Source organism: Danaus plexippus, chromosome 12 (assembly GCF_018135715.1).
Source record: "Danaus plexippus chromosome 12, MEX_DaPlex, whole genome shotgun sequence".
Classification (NCBI taxonomy): Eukaryota; Metazoa; Arthropoda; class Insecta; order Lepidoptera; family Nymphalidae; genus Danaus; species Danaus plexippus.
The window spans coordinates 1,592,627-1,606,942 of NC_083545.1; the positions used below are offsets into that span (position 1 = coordinate 1,592,627).

General features: G+C 31.0%; 1 protein-coding gene across 1 annotated transcript; it reads right to left on the minus strand.

Annotated features, from left to right (window-relative positions):
• Positions 1–2,865: 2,865 nt before the first annotated feature.
• Positions 2,866–10,568, minus strand: LOC116772435 (opsin-3). Its single transcript, XM_032664631.2, has 8 exons — positions 10,362–10,568; positions 9,667–9,858; positions 8,034–8,249; positions 7,651–7,781; positions 7,342–7,481; positions 4,276–4,469; positions 3,432–3,533; positions 2,866–3,353 (listed from the first exon to the last, which is right to left on the minus strand). Exons 1-8 carry the CDS (start codon positions 10,412–10,414, stop codon positions 3,242–3,244), a joined length of 1,140 nt encoding a protein of 379 aa, XP_032520522.2. The 5' UTR covers positions 10,415–10,568; the 3' UTR covers positions 2,866–3,241.
• Between the last annotated feature and the right edge of the window lie 3,748 nt (positions 10,569–14,316).

Consider the following 14,316-nt stretch of genomic DNA (forward strand, 5'->3'; position numbering starts at 1 on the left):
TATGCTAATTTTAATATTAAAACTTATGCTAAATTTAATATTAAAAAAAGTGCGCGCGGGCGCGGTTGAAGTGTTGAACACTGTGCTTGATAGATGGCGTTGATATAATACGTCATTAACCTAGATCGCGGTATTAAGATTCTCCGTTGTCTAATGACTACCATGCGGTTCGTTTGTTGAGGTTATCTTAAATTTGTTTTTCTTTTGTTTGTTGGTTGTGGTGTGTTTGTTGGTCATTTGTTATATCTCTTTTCTGTATGTTATTATTTTAAGTTTGATATATATATGGTTATGCAAAAAGCGACCAAGACGCGGGCGGAGCCGCGCGCAACAGCTAGTATACAATAAATCTTGTTACTGTACTGGAATTATACAACGCAGTTTCTGAAGCAATTATAATATTTGTCCCATAAGTTAATAATAATTTGGTTAATTTATTTTCGATTCAAGGGAAAATTATACGCCTTCTTTTTATCAATCACAGCAAAATTTTAAAACAATACCTTTGCCTGTGTTCTCCTCCACTCGCAACATAGAAGTGTTTTATTTTCAAGTATATAGAAAGTCGATTTAATTGGTACAGGCAGAGATTGGTAGAGGCATAAATTTAAAATCTCTAAAATAGATTCGTATGGTCTACACTCTAGAATACCGATCGAATTTGAGATGATAAAATCTCACTTTTTAAGCAAATAGTTTCTTAAAATTATAGATATAGGAATTATAAATAAAACATAACAGTTCACAAATCACTCTTCGGATCTTAAAGTTATTATTTTAATAAAATTGTCTTGATGCTGTCAATTCATTGGGCCAAGGCACACTACACAACTGTTTAGACATACCTACAGTAATGTCTTTAATGCTAAGTGTACTCGGAAGGGAGTTGAGTGGTATCGTGCTACGTCAGCTAGGAAGTATAGGTGGAGATATTATTTGAATAACTGATATTATTCAATCATTAGATTGTTATAAAATGTCGTAAATCTGTTTTGCGTTTTCAGTTATTCAATCTTTATACGTCACCCCGTCACCCCGTCACCCTTAAAAAAAATGTTCACTCATATTTTAATACATCCATAATTTTAGGTATTGAAATATCATAGTAAAAAAACTTCTCAACATTTTCTAGTTAATTATTTAATATTTTTTATTTAAATTAGGTACATATATTTTTTTGTTCCTTTCTAAAACTGTTCAAACGATTGCTTTTAAATTACGATTAATTATAATTAAAAGTATACTAAAAAATCAAGTAGGAATTTGTTTTTATTGGTATTGATCTAGAAAACCCATCGAATTTTGATTGGTAACAATATTCCTGAAAAACTACTATTAATAAACTGTTAAGAAATTATTTCAAATCTTTGTCTCTAATTACTTTTGAATACGAAATCATGTCACTGAATCAAACGAACATACATACCAGTAATCTGTTCGCAACGCATTGCAAAAATTTTTTAAATTACAATTTTAATTTGGTTTAACTTTTTATATGTGGTGTTTCCCCTAAATATATTTTTTAGGCGGTAGGTAGAGTCTGGCTGTGGTCAGTCAATACAGCTCGAACATGGGCTGGCTCAACCGGGGAAGTATCACTCTCTTACAGAAGATTGGCGTAAAGTAGTCTTTAATGGCTACGTTTCGTTCGATAAGTGAGAGTCCGGTTGGCCTTTCCTGCCATCTCCCTATTCCCATCCTTTCCACGTTACTCAACAACCAAGGTTGGCAACGCATCCGCAACATTTCTTATGTTGCAGATGTCCATGGGTCACATCAAGCAGGTCGTTTGCTCGTTTGCCACCTTCACATAAAGGTAAAAAAAAATCATAAGACCGATTACATGCATACAAAATAATAAAATACACTGTGTAAAATATTTTAAATTATTCCATTACATATAATATATTTTGAGTAATTAGTAACAAAAAAGGAAATCCTTTAAGTTTTTATTTAATAAAACAGTCTAAGTCTAAGTCTAATTATGTATTAAAAATATACTTCGTTCCTAATGTCACATGTATTATTTTTGTCATGGTTCATAACTGGAATTCATAAGTGGCGTAGAAACTGTTGTACGACAAACAAGCTTCAAAGCGCGGTATTTATGTAGCCTCAAGGCTTAGCCAACTACGTAACTAATGAGTTTGCCAAAGTTCTCATTTCTGTTAAACAACTTTAATTCTACTTTGCTTTTTTTCTGTGGTGATGTTGAAAGTGTTAAGTTTATTGTGATTGAAAAGTTTTTAATGTCCTTGTTTTATATTTATATCGTGCTAATTAAAGTTACGAACAGTTGTTGTTTTCCAAAACTTAATTTAATGTATTTTTGAACACAGAACAATTTAACAATATTTTGAGATGTGGTTTTGCCCGCACGTGGTTTTTTTTTTAACAAAAAAATTTCGGCAACAAACCAATTATAAAATAAATTTTGTCAATATATCGTTGTTACAATAAAAATATAAATAAAATCGACAGCGTAAGAAAAATGGTGCCTTTTTTGTGAGTGTTATAAAACAAAGCCTTTTAAAATGAAATGTTATCATTAAAGGTTTATAGAAGTCTCAAGGTTCATTAGCATTCTGTACTACCTTCGTACCGTCAAAGGCAACGTCATCATAAGCTGCTTTGCCCCGTTTTGTTCTTCAAGTTTATTTAATATACTTTATAGTGGTTAATAAAAAATATGCACAGAGACTTCGTTCTAGTAATTAAATTAAATAATTACGATTCAACTTTTTATAAGTAAAAAATTGACACCCAATATGGGGCGAATGAGCTCTTCTACGTTAGAATTTCTAAAGATAATTTTGATAGCTAATATGTTTATCAAAAAAAAATATATATAAATAAAACTGGAAATATTTTAAAACACTTTTTATTTTCACTTGTATTCAAAGTCGCCGGAGTCGTCGGTATCAGTCCGATATTTTTTCGTTTTTTTTTTTAATTTTGCTACAAATATGACTTTATTAAATTAGAATGCTATTTCATATGATATTAATCGTTTCGAAAGTAATAAAATTGTGTATGAACAGTATACAAATTAAAATATAACGACGATCGATATCATTATGTAAAAACGTCCTAAATTACAGAAGCCAGAGTCCATTTTAAGCGCCGCGTCATACTTAAAATACTATACATTTAAAAAATAATAACAAATATCTAAGGTATAACATGGAGAGTTATTGCACATGAACAGTGAACTCTTTGTGATGGTAGTAAGGTTGAATGTTCACGCTTCAGCAGGGTTCTGTGTTTGAGCTGTGGCTCCGCTCACGTTGGAGGTGTTGTCAGGGTCGGCTTCACGGACTCCCATCCAGGGCACACGTTTCTGAAGTTCAGCCCTGAATACAAAAATAAAAAAATATATACAATCCTCCTAACTTCCTTTTAAGGTAAAGTTGCTGGATGAATTTATTTACCTATATCTGGGGTGGTTGATGGCGTACACCCATGGGTCTAGACAGGAGACTACCTTCGCGCATACGGCTGGTATCATCGTCGCAACGGGAGTGAGAATGCTCCTGTAAAATTAGTTAAATGTAAATAAAACTTATAAATATTTTATATATATAGTTATCTTTAAAAATATGTACTTTATAAGAATATCAATATAGAAAATAATATTAATTACAAATGAATAAATAAACCAATAAAATTAATCGCTGCAAAATATGTCGAAGGCATATCACAAAATTCTGTTTATCAATCTTGAACTGAATGATAAACCCCGAATTTGAATTGGCCGATGAAATCTAATATCATAACATTTTGAATTTTATGTTTTTTTAAGTTGGACACCTTATTGACTTAAGGATTCAATTAAAAATAAAGTATCATTAAATATTATAATTAATTACCAAACAAAGTGAAAAACTCTTCATAAGTGGCTGTATTCGTCCGGTGAAACTGTCATTTAAAAAACTTATCGGCTGAATTGAGCCAAACGATTGAATGCGCTTCGAGTGGGTCGGCGAGGGCTCTCAAAGGAGATTTTTGTTTTCATTTGCGCAACTCATTTGCATACTATCCTAATTAAAGGCACATACTTCAGGAGTTTTATTACCAAATGCAAATTGGGACCTGTTGCGATTTAATGAAGGCATGACCAAGTAACAGTCTTGTGATTTTAAGATTAATTTTAAAGTTATAAAACAATAATTCAAAATGGACTTTTATTAAAATGTTCAAAAAGGTTAAAATGTTCAAACGATATCGATTAATAATGTATTGGTGTAAAAAATAATAAAAAAGTGGTTAAATAACCTGTCACCGAATGCTCCTGTCATGGCGACGAAGGCGTATGGCGTCCAGGCGCAGACGAAGAGGAAAAATATCGTGAAGGCAACCTTCGCAATTCGAATCTCGACGCTTTTGCCCGAATCATCTTTATTAGCTGCCAATGATTTTACGTTCATCTTCTTAGCTTGCTCTTTGAGCATGCGTTCGTGGAGACGAACCTGCGAAAATTAACCTTTAATAAAATAACCAAATGAAGATGGAAATAAAATTGTGAATTTCCCATAAAGCCTTTGTAATTCAATGTTTTGTGCTCGAAAACGATAAGAGTTGTTTCCCACAATAGAGCGCGAATCCCTTTGATGCTGAAAATAAATTAATTGCTATGTGGAACTTGAAGCGAGGGATGAAAACGATTTTTATAATATTGTCTGTTTTCACTTTAACAAGCTTATTAAGTAAAGTTTTTTTTAATTAAAGATTCTGTTATATTTAGTACAGTTTGGTGATAGTTTAATTAAACTTTTAGGTTTCATTTGATGAAAGAGTATTTAATGAAGACAAAGTATATTACAGCAGATGGAGGCTTTCAAAAGAATAGGAAAGGAAATTGAATTTCCGGCGAGGTTATGTTGAAAATGCTGGATTGCTCACAATGGAATAAAGATTATATTGAGTATATGAGTATTCATTCATTCCTTTGAATGTGGATTGGGATCAACTTACTTGAAGCTCAAGTATAAGGTCATATTTTCGCATACCAAAGATTAAACTGACAGACATTTTTGTCCACCTTCAATCTGATCTGGTGCCTATGTGAGTTTTATCATTTGGCTTGTGAAGGTTTTGATGTTCCATTGCTGTAGACATGAACTTCATTGGTTAAATAAACAGAAAACCAAGTAGGACTTGTTTAGTTTTAGACGATTTTTGTGTCTCACCAGATGACTGGTATAAAGAAATGATATAATCTTTTTTAATAAAGGGTCATTTGCGTAGTGGTGGTATGATCATATTACTACAGTTTATTCTGTACCAATTTCGTTTGTTTTTATTGGCCCTATGTTCCCTTTTGGAGTACTGACTGAAAAACAAAAGGGAAATTTAAGAGTAATTAGGGAAAAAAGCGATGATTTATTGTAACTACTTAAGTTGTATTATTAAAATGAACCTAATGCGAGAAACACTGATTTGTCGGGCTTATCTTTTTTGCCACTAACCTTGCTTTATCACCGCTAAATAAAGGATTGACTTGTATTCATTTTTATTAACGCCAGTCTATAATAAGATAGTTCTTTGTGGAAATGAAGGACTGGTTTCAGGAAAATGAGCTTTATTAATTTAATTCTCTGTCACAACTTTGGAGACCAATTAGATTCAGAATGTGTTCGAACAAAAGGTTTTAAGAATCGAACCTTAGTGATTGTATCTATTATTGATTTCCTAATTATTTGAATTCGACGATAGGAAAATTCACTTCTTAATTAAAATTGTGATTGAAAAAGTAAAGAGCGTAAGCAGAAAAAAATATTCCGAAATTGTGTTATATAAAATATATTTCAAATACGAAATATTTGTCAGAAAAATAGAACTATAAAAGATATTTTCTCCGATCTAAGGTTCCTTCTTGTAAATCGTCGGACACACAGGGATTTGGGGATTTCCCCAGAAATCGGTATGGACGTTTCAGCCTCGTATACAATACAAACAAATAAACACTTAAACCCTCCAGCGGGAGTTTTACTTTTTACTTTTTATAACATTCTTTATACATTCCGACCTCGTCCATTCGATTCAGAAACGTATACGGTTTGGTAAATTCATACCTAAGTGCTTCCCTATTTTGCTTATGCTAGTAATATAACGAATAAATAAATATTTTTTATCAGTAAACCAACACTAGCTGCTTCTCAAGGATTTCTTCCTTTTTATGATATTTATTATATACTTATAATAGGTACTCCTATAGAGTTGGCGCATTAATATTATTCCTTTCCAGAAGTTAATGTGAAATAGATATTTATCACATAATTAAAATAATCAGACTTCGCTATGAGGCTTAAAACCTTATCTCAACCCGAAGTTTCTGTATAAAGTATTGTTAAATCAACGAACGTTTAATTGATCAGATAATCTAATGCTTTGCAGTGACTTAGAGAATGTTAAATTAGTTTAGTAAAATAACTCGTAATTAAATTTAATACAAGGATTGATTTTGATCAGTTTTATCTTAACTTTGTGAAAATTTTATATTTGGTTCTATGAAGAATATTAAATAAATCATATTATATGACTTTTTAAAATGTTCTTTTTATTAAAAAAAAACTTACATTTACCGAAGAATATTTTTTGGGGACGTATCAATCACAGTGACCGTATCTACAACGTTTAAGATGTCACGGATATCAATCGGTAAATAAAAATTGAAGTACATTTTTCCTGAACGAAAACACTTTGTTTGTTTTTTAATTTTCATTTTGTTCAGAAAAAGCTGAGCTTTTATCTTCAAAAGCCAATTTCTCTAGTAAGTCCTAAGTGGTGTAATTTTTTCTTAAAGTTAGCTTACTCTCATTTGGCAAAGTACTTACTAATTCTTGTTTTATAAAGGTTTGAAAATAATAATATATTTTAGGCGCTAAAGTATAAGCGACGGTTACTTGACCGTTTTCTTGGAATTAGGTCGTCTTCTGACGTTCATATTTATTAGCATCGAGGGTGCCGATGTAAGATAACACTCGATTTGGTAAATTCAACTCTCGTCATTACTTGTTCTGATTTATGATTATTATAAGACATAAAAAATATATTTTATATTTTTTTTAATGTTTTCGTCATAAGTTTGTTTTGTAAATTTACTTGATAATATTTCTTTCAGATAAATATTCATCATACGAAAGTTATGATAAAGAATTGCTTTATCCGGAAAAGGATTTGGAATATTTGGTACTGCTGCTTTTTAAGGGAATAAAGATAAATCCGAAAAAGTAATTCGTATCTAAAATTTTTGTATTATTTTTCGCAAAATTTGGCTTGCAATAAACACGCAATAACTTTATTATTATACTTGAAGAAATATCATAAAGTAATACTCACAGCACTAAACAGCTTAGAATAGAAGTAGCAAATACAGCACATGGGGATGACGTAGCTCCATACGAAGATGCACATCACAAAGACGCGCGTGTCCTCGTCTTCGGTCAGGAAGTCAAAGGAGCAGGTGGTCAGGAAACCCTCTAGAATAAGAACATCGGAAGTTGTGATAGATATATCAACAAGCAACAAATTTTATTATTTAAGTTTATGTTGCTCTTGTGATTATAATAATTTTGTCAGATTTTTTTATTTATTATAGGTTTTATATTTTTCATATGACAAGTTCAGTAACAAATAAATTAATCTAACCTGGTACATATTTTCCCCAGACCCTGAAAGCTGGTAGGAAGGAGAAGGGAGTTGCCCACACCCATGTGAAGAGAATCAGCAGCGCAGCTTGCGTGTGGTTCAACCGACCGTCTAAAGGACTCGAAATTGTCCTACGTGAACAAATAACTATATATAGAAACTTAATAAAATCTTTTACTGCGGCTACTTTGCTCTATGGATAATGTTATTTTAGGTAATACACCAACGGCATAACTGCTAAGAGCTGCTAACTTATATCTCTCGTATAATGGCATAATTGTTAAAAGGATCCAACTTTTATCTGTCATTTAGTGGCAGAACTGATAAAAAGGCGCTTATTTATAGCTGTCATATAATGACACAATTGTTAAAAAAGTGCTTACTTATATCTGTCAAAAGCAATAACGGCGTTGGTGATAGCGCCGCCGATTCCAGACAGTGAGCCGAACACAGCGTATATATCACATCCGAGTTGGTAACCGAGCAGTCTCTGGTGGAAGGAGTTCAGAACCAGCAACGGCATCTCAAGCATCATCATGAAGTCGAAGATCGCCAGATTGATAACAAACATGTTACTAGGACTGCGTAGAGATTTCGACCTTTAAAGAAATATATTCTTAATAAACTTTCGTATTTCAATTTGGTTATTGTTTTTTTCATAGCTCTAAAAGAACTTGTAGTATAGAAGCGCAATTTATTGTAGATATTACAAGTTTACTACATTGTTTATCACTCAATAAATATCGGAGCACTGGGCAGTTGGAACAGAAACTTCGAAGCAGATATCGGTATGTGTGGAACAATTCTAATAAAGTCGAACTTTCAGAATATAGTGATACTGTATCGAAGCTTCTGTATCTCTTTAATATAAATACCCTTTAACCTTTTTGTAACCAGTTTGTTTTTACTGAGTTTATATCAACGCACGAAATAACACTAAATCTCTCAGTGACGACAAGTAATTGACATTTGCAAAGTGCCGCTGTGTCCCTATTTTTAATCTCAAATCGAAAAAAACGATTATTGATTTTAGAGAATAAACTTAAACAGCATCATAGTTTAAAAGAAACATCCGTTTACGAAAACACAAAAATTTCATTTAACAATCAATTAAATAATAATAATATTATATAAATATTCACATGATATTGAGTCCCCTTTCGTAAATGGCACAGATAAGGAATAAAAGGGAGATAAATAGAAGGAGAAAAACGTACCGATGAACATCGGAAACATCTTCCGAACTCCGATCGAGGCGGTTGAGAACTTTTGCTTGTGACACTCATTTTAGATCTACACAGATGTACGAACACTGCGTTTGTGTTGAGAACAATTTTTAAAACGAAAATTTTCCATTTTCCTTTTGTTGGCAAATTATTTTATATACGTTTATATACAACAAATAAGGTTATGATTCTTAAACGCAGCTTTTTTGTGCGAGAAATGTAAATCCATTTCTATCAAACATTTATTTAGAATATCCACGATTAATATAACTCTTTGATAAATTCAAGTCGATCGAGTGAGAAGTACCTTAATTAAATCACTCGATGACGGCAGCCAACAGCGCTTCTATTTACCAAATTCTTCTGCGAACTTAACTTAAAATCAATATTTTATTTATTTCTAATCGTTTTTGCTTTACATTTAATACACAACAAAACTTTATTTCAACTGAGATTTCAGTTTATTTGCATGATCTCATTATTGAAGTCTCTTTTAATTAATGTTACACTAACATAGAGTTTTATAAACGATTATGAGATGTATTAATGGTCACTCGAATATCTTTACCAATTTCATATGAATATATATGTATTTACATGTTCGATCTTAGTGTTTTGATCTTCATAACTTTTTGGATATCCAAACTTTTACAAAAGTTGAATTTGTTGAATTACAGAATCTTTTACCTTTTATAGTGAGTGAGTGAGTGAGGGTGTGAAGAAATAACCAAAACACTTATTCCATTTTAAATTAGGTTCTTGGTTGGAATGTAGATGTATTGAAACTCACGTGCTAAATATCCAAATAACGATTCCATTGCCGGTCATGGAGGCGAGCATCAACAGGGTGTAGATGAAGGCGAGGCCGAAGTGCCAGTATTTGCTGACAGCTGGGAAGTTCCGCCAGTGTTCGTGCACCAGGTCCTGATGTTCCTCGGGAATGTTCCATCCCAGCATGTGTTCGACTACCTCCTGTGATACCCTGAAAACAAAAATTGCTGTTAAACCCACGTGTTTCACTTTATGGTTATTTTTTAAATTATAGTCAATTTAAAAATCGTGACTATTATGTAGAACGCCTATTAATATAAGTTTCAAAATGTTTCATTAAACAGTTGAAAGTAATTTTTGCAAGGAAACTGTTTAAAAACAAATTTATATTCGTTTAAGTCAGATGTCAGGGTCTACGATGTTTTCATTTTGTTACGTTGATTTGTAAAATTAAGTTTGCTGTTTAAATTGCTTCTGATAAAAATGTTTTTGTCATTTTTTTTTGTAATCTTCAGTGCAATTTATCTTAATTATTTATTTTGTCCTAATAAATTAAACAAAACGAAGAACTAAAATTGCTTCTCATAACGCCGGTCTGGTTTAATTTTTAAACGCATTTAAAGATACAGAATATGAAAATTCTGTTGAAAAAATCGAAAAAAATGTAGCAAAAAAAAAAGGCACCAATGAAGATAAAAATAATATTATACCAACATTTTTATTGGGTAAGCCATGGGGCCGATGTCTTCTGTGAAGTTTGTCGCCATTTTGTGCACCGTTAAAAAACAAAATGGTTGGACTCTATCTGATTGTGAACACTTATTTTACATTTGTATATAACGTAACGTTGATGGCTGACTGTTTGACGAAGTGAGTAGTCCGACTCGGTTGTCGCTTCTCACCTGTGAATTCCTTAGATTGTGGTAGTCTTTTATATCATTCTAACATGCGTGACGGTTAATTGTTTAATTTAATAAAACAGTAAAGCTTCATGTTTATTTGGTCAAGTATGTTTGTTACATACTGTACTACTGTCCACATGGAAGATTTTTCCGTAATTTAATTTCTTAAATACTATTATGTGTGTGAGTATTTAGTCTATTTATTACATTTTAAACTTAATAATGAAACACGTCATTTTAAGACTATTATAAACTATTTATGAAGATATCGATTCTTTTTTAAGTGTTACTAATAAATACAATTTATTTGTTCTGATATAAAAAAAAAATAATTATTAAATATTAAGGTAATATTGTAAGAATATTTAAGTAAATAATGTTTGTGCTGGTAACATTTACATAGTTTATGTAATCAAAATATATAAAAAATTATATTTGGGAATATTTTATTTAATTTAATTATCTAGCGCATTAATACTGATAAATACTAACTGATTAACTTGTATAATTTGTTGTTTTACATTTAAGTCATAATTTTGTGGAACACGGCCAAGTAAAGGTTTCATTAAACTATGAAATTACTTAGGATTATGTATATTTTATTTAAAATTTTATTTCTAAAATGTATAAGACTAACCTCATTCTATATATTGTTACTGAGGTTATGATATACGCAGTTCAGGTATAAATCAAAAAGTATTTTTAAATCAAAGATCATAAGTGTTTTAAGTTCATTATTTCATTATCAATAAGAGTTGGTCTCAGAATACACTATTTTCTCCCGTTTATGTATTATTTTATTAAATATTTTTAGTCAGATGCCGTTGACCTTAGCGTGAGACATGGCCTTCTTTGAGAAATCGGTTGTTTAATACTGAAACAATATGTCTACTCCACCCCTTACATCCTGAAATTATTATATTCAAAATATATTATCAAACGAACTTTTTAGTTTTACAGAATAATAATCGATTATATTCCATGTTCCAACGAATTTTGTGTAAGACGGTAGTAGAGTCAGCAACATAAATATATATATAATCAAGTATATTTTTTATCTGTACAGAGATTTTGTCACTCCATAATCAATATAAGTGAACAAAACTGGAGTATAAGTATATTAAAATAACTGTTTATACTAAATGTGTATATATGCAGGGCTACACGGTACAATGTTTGAAAATTATTTTGTCTGTTGGTCTGTACCCGCAAATTTTTGAAACAGCTCGATTAATTTATACCAGACTATCCATGACAGAACACTTATGTTATTAAATATAAAGAGTAACTTAGATCGATTGGATTTTAGAAATTTTATTTGCATTTTTTTAAACATAAGTTTTGAATATACTATCCCCTCGGACGAAGTCACGAGCATAGCTTGTCTGTAATATTTTTAATGTGTAGTTTGCAATATTTTTGTCCATACCGCTTCCACAACCAAGACAACGAGATCACAATGATCCCGACAAGATCATAGCCAACTCCAAGTTACAGACGAACCGTGCTATGAATGTACAAAATGCTACAAGTCTTTATAAGTAATACAACACGGTATAAAATACATTCCATATTATTTAATAAAAATAATCACACTTGTACAGTTTCTATCAACATTGCAATGTCAATAATGAAATTATATCCAGCATCGAACTATTGAGTTTATTGTGTTCGTTTAAATATTGTTAGTAATCTGATTTATTTCAACCGCACATCTAGTTTTGCGATTATTATTATTATTATTTTTTAAATATAAAATCAAATAATATTTGAAATTGGATCTTTGTGTTCAATGTCACAACTCAAGCAAATCCCATTACTTTTTCAAACATCACCTTTGACTATTTCAAATACGTATTAAAACCTGACCTAAATAAACTATTGAAATATAATATCATCAAATGTGGTTTTTTCGTCACCTCGAAGTATTTCAACAGAGAACCATAAACAAATGCATTAAAAATATCACATTTTACGATTTCTGTTCGTCTGTCGATCTGTTGGATCCGATTGGCTGGATCTATTTTGACGGAACTTTTATTGGTAGGAGCGGGTGTGATAACTCATTATCCCGATGCCGATATTATGTAAGCATCATCAGCGAGCGAGTGGGATGAGTTGCAATTTTGGAGTTTAGGTTTTTCGTTGTTTTTAATTATTTTTTTTTACGCAGATAAAGTCGCGGATGACAACTAATATATATATATATGATTTTGTCTCTTAATGTTCATTTCTTGTCCAGTGATGATATGTTTATGTTCGTTTTATAATTCATAGAAAAACAAAACAGAAAAGAGCAAACAAAACGTTGACTTTGAAATTATGCGGGATCCGTCTTTCTGGCGCCTTATATTGCTGTGAGATTCCTGTGTGTTCTTATATAGCATACTTGTCGAAGCGCTCTAGTTTTTCCCTTCCATTCTATAATTAAAATAATATATAACTTCCAAAAACAAACATTTAACGAAAAAAGGTTTAGTTAAGTCATAGAAAGTTTTGTTTAATCACAATATTTTAACTATGTGTACAGGCTAATTAGGCTTTAAGTCATTTGATCAAGATTTATCTAGGCTGTAAGATAAACTAAGTTTAGCAATTTCGTGTTAAAGTGCCAGGCCAGGTCACGAGTTTTGTATAAACCACCCAAGTTGCTTGTGTGATAAACTATAAATTTCCAACCAACTTAAACGGGCTCACTTAGTTTTCGGGTCAAATGTATTAAGTGTACAGTGGAAATACATATAAAATTCTAAATATCTCTTTAATATCAGTTAAAATAACTGGTTAGCAGTGAAGTGAGCTATATAATTTAATAAACTATTAAACCAATGCAGCATATGTTTGTGACGTGCCGACACCGTCCAAAACCAATTATCTTGGTTACTTGGCACGTGGTATCAGACAAATTTGTGGATTCTCCTATGACAAACACCTTCTTTCACCCATTCAATACATGGATTACTATCAATGATTCTACGACTCAGCATAACATAAGTTTTATTCCAGTAAAAAATTATAAAATATAATTTATAACGAAGCAATAATCCTATGACTGTGATGTAAATGAGAAATAATTAAAATTTTTAACGGACTCAATATTTGGAGAATTTGTTTCTCTTATCCCCGAGGCGATTAAGAATAAAAGGATCTTTGAAATTAAGAACTTGAAGACGTGGTATTGTTAATCCATTTTTTTTTTCATTAAATTCGATTAAAAGTTATAACTTTTCCTTCTTATAAGCTACTGAAGAATTAGTAAAGAAGAAATCATTGGTTGTCTTATTTTACTATAGATAAATTGTTAAAAAAATACTTGGTAGCTTAGAAAAAACATTATTTATTAAGTAATAAAATTATGTAAAAAAATATAATTTGAGACTAAAACAATTATTAAGTCTGAATGAGACCTTGTCTATGTTATTTTTTATTTTTCATTTCAATTTCTTTCATGTGGATTGACAAAGTTAAATAAAAAAGGAAGTCACATTTTGAATTGAAAATAGATTTAAACATATTTTTTTTAAATAGCGCATATGAAAAATGAAAACCATAGAGCGTTTTGATTAAAAAAGGATTATTAATCTCCAAATGTGGCCCAGATTACTATTCAGTGTACAACTCTTTGTTTAATTTTTTTGTGAGTTTAAAGTCAAACAACTATTTAAATTTTTATAACTAATACGTCACGCTTTTCTGACCAGTTGATGACGTCATAAGAGACACCGAACAAAAGTACATCGAATCTGCATATCTGTAGTTTCAGTTGT